Source organism: Chaetura pelagica, unplaced genomic scaffold, assembly GCF_000747805.2.
Source record: "Chaetura pelagica isolate M959 unplaced genomic scaffold, ChaPel_1.0 scaffold79, whole genome shotgun sequence".
Lineage (NCBI taxonomy): Eukaryota > Metazoa > Chordata > Aves > Apodiformes > Apodidae > Chaetura > Chaetura pelagica.
The window spans coordinates 2,040,806-2,050,377 of record NW_009969339.1 but is presented as its reverse complement, the minus strand read 5'-3'; the positions used below and the strand labels follow the sequence as shown (position 1 = coordinate 2,050,377).

Below are 9,572 nucleotides of genomic sequence, written 5' to 3'. Positions count from 1 at the left end.
AAAGATGATGGTGTCTGCATTTTCTGCATTCTTAACAAAAGCTGGCAGGTTAACTTGGATATTTGGGATTGATGAGTCTCTGTGAATGTCAGTCCTAGTGCGCCCTTGCAGAACTCCTTGCTTTTTTGCATTGCCTTTGCTGTTTTTTTAATAACCCTGTCAATTAAAAGTGAAAGAGGTAAACTCTCTGTGAGCCATGTTGACCCGTGTGGCAATATTCACTGTTGGAATTTCTCATTCATGGAGAAAAAGAACCATTTTGTTAATCTGTCTTGTTATCAACACAGACAGAAGAAGCATACTGCCCAGCCTGAACACTGATTCTCAGGCCAGCTGGGTTAATTTGTGCTAATATAATTAGTAAACACTGGCCAAGGTGTTGAGGGAAAATACATGCATCTCTTATTCCCATTCTGAACCAGCAAACTGCTGAGTCCCATCTCTTACTAACCCCCAAGGGGCTTCTGTCACTCTGTCACTCAAGCTGAGTATCCATTTAAAATGCAGAAGAGCTCAGCAAAGTTTATAGTATCCATTTAAAATGCAGAAGAGCTCAGCAATATCATCAGAATAATAGATTTCACACTGAACTCACAGAAAAACCTCAAAGCAGACAGGGGTGCAGCTTTCTTCCTGCTGCTGGTGGTTAGTTCTGACTGGATGAAGAGTTCATGGATCAGGCAGCACTGGATAGCTTTTCCTTTCCTTGTAGCATGGCTGGAGAGCGCTGTTGGAACAACAGCTCCACAGGGAAATGTCTGCGGCAAATGTCTGTCTTCAAAAGAAGACATTCTGAGAACTTTGCTAACTCCAGCTTCACCCCAACTATTGACCCCAGAGCTGACAATTTAAAAAGGCTGGGTAGTCAGATCCCTACTGTTATCAGGCTGCTATTATCTTTTTTTCTTCTTCTTTTTCTTATGAGCACCAACGGGGCAATGTGGGAATCCAAGGAACTGAAACAAATAAAACAGATTTGAGCTGAGTATGGTTTAATCTCAGTGCTGACTTACTTACATAACTTTTACAACCCACAGAATTTACTACAGGTGGGTCCCATTGGCCACAGACCTGGAATGAGCTTAGTACAACCCAGGGATCCTACAAACAGACCTTTTGAGGGACCTCAGAATGCTTTTGCCTTTCTCATTCCTCTGGAAATCTGGCTACTTAAAACAAACCCCTCATGATCTCCTTCCCCCAGTTATTTACTCCATCTTTTCACTGCTTACCTGACACAATGCTGATGGCCTTTAGAGTGCTCCCAGACATGGAGAAGACATGCTTGGACAGAGCTGAGATTCATCACTCTCGCATGTTCAGCTGTTAACATTCATAGGATGGGGGTGAGTGCCAAAAGGCCTCCGAAAGTGTAATTTCCATCAGCTCCATAAGATCCCTCCATAGAAGCAAGGCCTGTAGAACAGAACTGCAGGTGTTCTGCTCAGAAAGCCTGGGAGCACAAGGGATAACTGTTCCTTCTTGAACCACAGTTTAAAACTATCCTTTGGGGAAAAAAAGTTGTTGCTTTTTTCTTCTTTGTTTGTTTGTTGTTGTTGTGTTTTTTTAAAAAAACAGCCTGGCTTTGCTTAGAATCAAGGCAGTGATCCTGTTATGAAAAGCTCAATGAGAGCAAAAGTAAGAAGTATCACCCAGCTGCTTCATTTTCTGATTAGCTTCTATTCTGTGCACAGAATGACAGAGTTGTCCACTAAGAAACCAGCAAATAATTGTGTAAAGACTTTCCCATTACATATGAGCCAGGGGAGAGAAAGAAGTTGTATGAGAAAATCAGCAGCTTCACCAGCAACTTGAAATTTCAGATCCTCTAGCTTTCACATGACTGATTTTGCAGCCTTAGCAGGAGTCTTTTGATACAATGGTTAATACTGAAAATTCACCTGTTCTTTGCAAATTACGTTGCCATAATAATAATGAGGAATAGGCTTAGCCTGGCTTGAATTACTCGGCCTCACTTGTTTGGAGGCCTCTTTTTGAATATATTTGGTGAGTAGTGCCTACATAGCTGATCAGAGAATTATCCCCAGGTCAGAACTATTTCTTTTGGATTGAAATCTTCAGTGGACCATGGGAGATCAAACACAGCCTTTTGTCACCTGCACAGTGAGTTCGCATTAATCCATGTTCACAGAATTGCAGAGTCACAGAATTGAGACTAGAAAAGACCTCTGAGATCATCAAGTCCAACCTATGACCTAACACCACCATATCAGCTAGACCATGTTGCAGAGGTTTAGGACGTTTTAACTCTACAGAAACAGTTGTTAGCTGGGAGATAGGAAACTGTTTTTCATCCTATGAGGAGAAAACACAACACAGAGTGACGGAAAAGATACTCAGCTGTTAGCCTGGACTTCCAACCCTTTGGATCCTGACTGCCCCAATGAGCTAACACTTTCATTGCAGTACCCATTAACATGCCCGGACAAATACATTCAGATGATCTATCACATAATTAAATATTTGGCTGGTGTTCTAATTCCCAGATTATTTTTTCAACTCATCATAACTATTCTATTCTGCAGAGCAAACAAACCCCAAATCTCAAGTATTTGTAAGAGGAAAATGTCCCAGCCAACTGACATGTACAATAGCTCCTTTCAAAATTCTCAAGGACTCAGTGTCTTGTTTTGGGAATATACAACTATTGAAGAAAATGAATTCCTATAAAGGCAAGTTATTTCTAAATCCAAGTTTGTAAGCATTTCCTGAGCCATAATTTCCTATGTACAGCCAGCTTTCCCAAACTTAGTTTTATATTTATATATATATTGGGAACCAAAGTAATAATCTTCAACCAATCCCCAGTTCACCTAGGTGTGTGGATGCAAACAAACCATCTAAACATACATTATGAATTACTTCTGTAAAAATGACTCCATGTAGCTATCAACGCTTCTGCATTTTCAATAGTACAGTGGAAATACTAGGTTTCTTGGCTGTCATTGTCTACTAATGACTTATTACTTGTTCCGGTCTCACTAACTGGAGGTGCAAAAATTCAGCTGCTTTCTTCTCCTAGAATTGAAATATTTTTTGAGCTAACAATGATGCATTCATTTTTTCACGCTCCCATCATCTAATGTATTAGACCTTGCTGAAGTTCATAAATAACAATGCTCTCGCCCCACTTGTTGAGCCTGCAGTGTTCTCCTGTTGCTGCACTGAAACCTGAGGAACACCCAGACAGTATCTGGCAGTGCAGGAAGGAATGTCCTCTGCAATGCCTAAGAGTAATATCTCTGCTGATTTGCCAGGACTCCCAGTGCTGCTGGTCATTAATCTTTCTCAGCCAAAAACAGATGGGGCTATTAGGCAGGCTGGAGTAATGGGAGAAACTGGCAAGATAGAGAAGGAAACACATTATCTCCTGGATAGAATTGCATGTAAGAATGAGAACATTAAAAATGTATTTTTCATATTTAATTGGATGATGTACGATTATATGTATCAGAAAATAATGTGCAATGTGTTTTGTGCAGGGCATTTATAAAACTGTTCAGCTGTGCTAGGGCCTTATTTTCCCCTGTGGAGAGAAACAGCAGCTACCATTTTGACAAGGTTTTTGTGCTTTTTCCACTAACACAGGGCTTACCCTGCTGCAACAGCTACTCCAAGTAACACTACAAAGTGCCTCCACTTGTTGCAGTAAAAGCAAAATGCAGCTTATGATTTACATACAAACCACATGAAGCCTGCCAGATAAAAAAAATCAGAACTTTAGGAATAATGTAAGCTTATCTGATATTCAGCCTAACAAAACTGATGGAGCTGCAGGTACAGCTGCTGATTCCTTTAGGTCACTGAGTCCAAGATTATGATTACAAATAGACTAAAAATTGCAAATTATTAAGTGGAACCAGATTGCTCACATAAGAAACTAGCAAGGCTGGAAGGAATTACTGAAAGTGGGGCTTGGAAAAAAAATCTGATAAATACTAAGAACTATTTGGAATAAACAAAGACATTTTCTAGGTCTGCCAGGTAGGCAATGGTAGATGTATCTTGGCCAGAAAATTATAAAATGGAAGCTACAGCCAAACATTTGAAGGTATACACTGTGACAACAGAGAGAAATCATGGAAATATATTAAGGGTTACAATAAAGCATTAAATAAAGGCAAGTGCTTTGCCCAAACTTTAAGCTTGCAATGGCTGTTCTATTAAGGGAAGAAGCATGAAAACAAAATAGGAGGATTGAGTGACAGCTAGAAGATTATGATTTGGAATAATAATTATGTCTGATAATTATGTGGTGGGATGTCAGAGGGTGCTGGGAAATACACAGTTCAGGCTCTGGAGCTGGAAGGGGCTTACGCATTTGAAAAGTCTGCAGTGACTCACATGTGTCAACATTTTGGAGCAGAAGGGGAAAAGGGAGGTAAGAGAACAAAATATGTCTGGATAAGGGCCCAATTTGGAAGAACAAAAGAATTTTGTAGGATTTTATTTCTGATCCCTTGACTAGGCAAAGGTTAGCATTAAGGAAGGTTAAAGAGGAAAATATAAATCCTCAAAACCTAGTAGGGTGATATTTGATACAAAAATTTAAAAACAATCCCTCTTTTTTTTCCTTTTAAAGAAAGAACCAGTGGCCATAAATAAAAAGAAAATAAAACCACAAATACTCAGATTAAAAATGCAAAGGGCTTATAGTCATGTAGTATGGCATTTCCTTAGATAAATGGAAGACAAGGACAAGAAAATGCTGGTATGGCTTACTGGACATTTCAGAAGTTATTCAGACCAAATAGGAAACCTTCAGAGAATGGAAATCAAAACTTTGTAAAGCTGAAAGGAAGGTATGTAATAGCTAAGATGGACTTTAAGCAAGCTGAGAGGGAATTTGAAGTGCAAACAGTAGGAAGTTAAAACTGAAAACAGATGTTTGCTCAGTACACCAAAAGCAGAAAACCGGAGATAACCAGTAGGACACTCCAAACAATAAGCAGAAAAAACAACTAAAGACAATAAGGACATTGTCAAGAATCTAAATTATTTATTTGCATCAGTCTTCACCAGAGAGGGTGCTGTTGTGTTACCTAAATGAGAGTCACACTTTCCAAATATCGAAGATAAGGAGAGGTCACAGACTGCAGACTCAAGAGAGAAGTTGGTAGAACAAATCAAGAAATCAAGGGCATCGAGTCACCATGGTTTATCTGATATTTCTTGAAGACTTCAGGAGAACTGAGAAGTAACAAAGTTGCTAGGAAATACCTAGTACAGCAGAGGACTGGAAGACAGTGTTATAACTGAGTTGGGGATTTTTGGTGGTGGTGGTGGATTTTCATAGTGTTGGAGGAGACCTGGCAGTTAGAGACAGGTATGTAATCCTAATTTGCTATCATGTAAATTGGCTGAAATGTTTTCAAAAAACCCAAGCCCCACACCTCCCAAATGATGAAGCACACAGACAAACATGACATAACAGATATAAGCCAGTGCATAAAGGAAAGAAAAAAAAAAAAAAAAAAGGGAGGGGGAGAATGTGTCTTTGAACCAACTACCAACCTTGGAGCTGGCTACTCCAGCCAGCACACCTACCCGGGAGGTCCCGTGACTCACTGTACAGAGAGGCAAGCAGCAAGTGATTACCTCCCTGCTCCTCCACCCACATCTCATGACCACCAAGGACAGAATGATGTTCATGTTGATAATGGCACATCTGAACAATGCACAAGTGCATGCTAGAGGTTATGCTGCTGTAGCACAATCCAGTCCATCCTTGGGAATGTTGTTAAGCCAAGCAGAAATGCACATCTGGAAATCAAAGTTTTTAATACATATGAAACACAATGGTGGACACCTTGAAGATCTTACTGGAGGTTTTATGTAGGTACAACAAGTGTTAACTTCCCTTGGGATCAGCTTTTGATACCATTCGTGCACGTTAGCTCATCAATAGGACTCTGTTCTGCAGGGTTCTTCTCATTTGCAACATGCACATGGGGGGCCCTTTGCAACATGTTGTGGGCCCTTAATGGTGAGCATCAGAGAATCACAGAATTTTTGAGTTGGAAGGGACCTTAAAGATCATCAAGTTCCAACTCCCCTGCATGAGCAGGGACACCTTCCACTTGGAACAGGCTGCTCAGAGCCCCATGCAACCTGCCCTTGAACACCTCCAGGGATGGAGCCCCCACAACATCTCTGTGCAGCCTGTTCCAGTGTCTCAACACCCTTAAACTGAAGAATTTACGCCTGATCTCTAACCTAATAATATGGGTAATACGGGGCTTGGGGAGTTCAGATTTATTTATTTATTTTTTTAAAAATATATCTTAGCTAGGACTGAGCACTCATTCCATTTATTCCCAGCTCTTCCCAGCTTCTTATGTAAACCTTTACATAAAGCCATTAAAAACAGAAGAAAAACACTTTGGAAAATTATGCAGTGATGTATTCTTATGAAGCCAATACTCCCAGGGGAAAAAGTAAAAATTACACATAGCCTCCTGCCCCTTTTTATTTCTTGTCAGATGTTGCCTTTTTTGGCTTTTCTTATATACACAGCATGATGACTGATATTTGTAGTTTAAATGTCTGGTTTAACTGCGTGGTTTCCACCATAACAAAAAGCTCTCATGAAATGTCAGGTTAGAAATAAAATCAAGCTCTTGGGGGATGAGGTGGGGAGAAAAGTAGAAGGCTCAGTGGTTGGAAAACAATATGGAAAAATAGTGAGCAGAAGATCCATTCTCTGACTCAGGTATTGGTATGTGTTGTATGGGGATCTGGGGTAGGGAGACAGACACATTTCTCACTGAGTTGTTTCTGCTTTCTCTATTAACATTGCAACAGAAATTACAAATAGCCCTGCAAGGGGTAGTGCATTAAATCTCATCTCTTCATCCCATGTAAACACAACATTAATACTGAAGAATAAAGAAAATGGTAAAAAGTCCAGTGTCTTGTTTTCTGCAGTTTGCTTGTCAGATTTCTGTCCGCCCTCCAGCATACTCCTGTGGGTACCGAAGTCGTGAACTTGACCAGCCCATGTTCAAGCAAACACTCACACTCAGATTCCAACACATTCTTTTCTCCCCCTCGAATAGGGAGTTTATTCCTAACAGTTCTTCTCCTTTTAATTATAAACTCCTTTAACGAAGTAGTTCTGAGACCTTGCAGCAGGCAGCAGGAGAGCACCAAGGCTACTATGTGCCATGTTTAATATTCCTGTTCAGCAAAGAAGTCCACTTAAAGCCCAAGGCTCAATGCCCTCATGGATGGGCATGCACTGAAATGAGCCTACAAATCAATATCCCCCTCCACAACGTGTCCAATTCTTGCCTAAAAAAGATAAAGAGTTACAGCCAGGCCCTTTATTTTACGAGACACACACGAACAAGTTGCTCTGATGAAAACAGACCTTACACTGACAAGTTTTGTTCACTTTCTGGCAGAACTACTCATCTTCTTTACTGGACCACCAAAACTGTTGATGGGAAAGAAACACAAGGGAGACATTTCCTTGGCAAGGAAAGGAGCAGCATTTAGGACTGGGGAAAAGGCAGGGAGGGGTACGGGGGATTTTCCTGATAAAACAACTATTTTGAGAATAAAAGACACCTAAACCATTAACACACCTTCTCTGGAGTGCAGTATAGTATGAGCGTCCCCTTTGTTTTCAAGGCTAATTCAGACCTTTGGCTCATCCTGCATTAACAAGGTCATCCATGTTAACAGGGCCCCTGTGAAAGCTCACAGGTGACAGTTCCCTTTAAGAGTAGTGCAGATTTGAAATTCACAGGACAGCGACCCGAAGATCTTCCTTTACAGATAAAAAGCATGTCAAATTATTAAATAGCAACATGAAATCCTATATTCTGAAGGTCTGTCTTTGCTCTGTAGTTTGGAGAGCAAAGTGCATTCCCAGCCCCTGCCCAGTCCCCACCTCCGGCAGCACGGCGGGCGTGCAGCCGGCTCCTCCCGCTGACACCTCACCGATGCTAAAGCTGAAAGGCCTGGGGTAGTAGGGAAGGGACGAATGAGCATAGTCCGAAGACACGTCACTTCAAATTTCTACTGTTAGAACTGCCGGGTATGATATAAAACCAGAAATTCAGTTCAAAGTTTGAAGACTGGGCCTCGAACTTTGCGCGGCTCCTCCTTCCGGTGTCCCCGTTTCCCGCTCGCTGGCCCTGCTGTGCTAGCTGTTGTTCTCTGCCGTGAGATACTTGAGGGCTGCGAAGCCATAGTGGCGTGACATGTCCTGCTGGAACTCCTCCTTCAGGGTCTTGAGACAGATGCGGTATTGCTTGTTGGAGCGAAACTTGGTGATGTCGAAGCTGGGGGCGTGTGGCATGTGGATCATGTAGGCGTTGGGCAGCACCGTGAACTCGTACTCCTGGGGGAGAAAGACACTGGCTGTGAGGGTGTTCCCGAGCCCTCTGGTAATGCAGCTCTCCTGCACCTCCTCAGTCAAACGTGCTCCATCATGTGACAGTGCAGCGTGGCTCTCAAAAACAATACAACCACACAGTCATGGCAAATATGCCTTCTTGTTTCAAAGATGTTTTTCCTTGCTTTTATGAAAGACCAACTTTCCCTTTTTAACTGTTTCACTCCCTGTAAGCCAAATAATGAGGCAACAGTACGAAAAGCCATGTCTGCCACACAGCTTTTGCAGTAGTGTTGCTTGCAACCAGCACAGCTGTGACTGCACATAGCATGAGTCTCAAGTGGCCAGGCAAAAGCATGTTTTTTTCCCTACGATGTATCTTGCTTGAGATGCTGGAACAGGCAGCCACTGTACTTCTTACTTCACTTTGCTGGTGTACTAAGACACAGCAACAAGACTGTCCAAACCTATTTATAAAACTGAAATGAGAGGAGAATATGGTATCTTTTAAAGGCAATGTGTGAAAATGGACCTGCTATTTCCATATGCTTTGAGAAGGTTTTATGCAAATTTAGTTATCCTTCATGAAGTATGAGATACTGTGCTAATTTTCCCTCTCCTCTAAAACTGCTTCACTTATTCTCTTTATTTGTATCTGACCAAGTTCTTAGACAATTTCTGTTGTTTAAAAATGACAGTTCATTTAATTATCAATTATTCCTGTTAGATTTGTTCCATTTTTATAATTACATATATGATAATTAGAGCAAAGCTAGACAAGGACTGATTCTTAGACAAGTTGGAAAGTCACTAGTGTAGGGTGTGCAAGAACTGCATATCTGGTCTGCAAAGAACTGGGCAAAAAAGGGATGTGAACCTCAATATTCTATGGCCAAGCAAAGAACCCTAACTACTAGGGCACTTCCTCTTTTTTCATATGAAATTTCAAAAACACACTACTTGTATGGGGTGCAGATGACAAATTTTTAAGACATCACAGGCAAGTTTCCTATTGTCTTCACATGGTTTCTATTTACAACTCTTGCTGTATTGACTCATTAATCATTTCTGCAGAAGACAGTGGGCAGCGAAGGAATAGCCACTGAACATGCTGGCTATAAAAGAAAAGGTGTACAACTTCCCCTGGTTTTCAAAGTCTAGTTGCTTGTAGATTTAGGAGTCTGTGCAGAGACACAGAGTATCTGCA

General features: G+C 41.2%; 1 protein-coding gene across 1 annotated transcript in view; it reads right to left on the bottom strand.

Annotated features, from left to right (window-relative positions):
• Positions 1–7,793: 7,793 nt before the first annotated feature.
• Positions 7,794–9,572, bottom strand: part of LARGE (like-glycosyltransferase) — a 198,577-nt gene continuing 196,798 nt past the window's right edge. Inside the window, exon 14 of the mRNA XM_010005777.1 lies at positions 7,794–8,371. Within this exon, the coding sequence (XP_010004079.1) occupies positions 8,174–8,371 (198 nt within the window). The 3' untranslated portion in view covers positions 7,794–8,173. The remainder of the gene's footprint in view (positions 8,372–9,572) is intronic.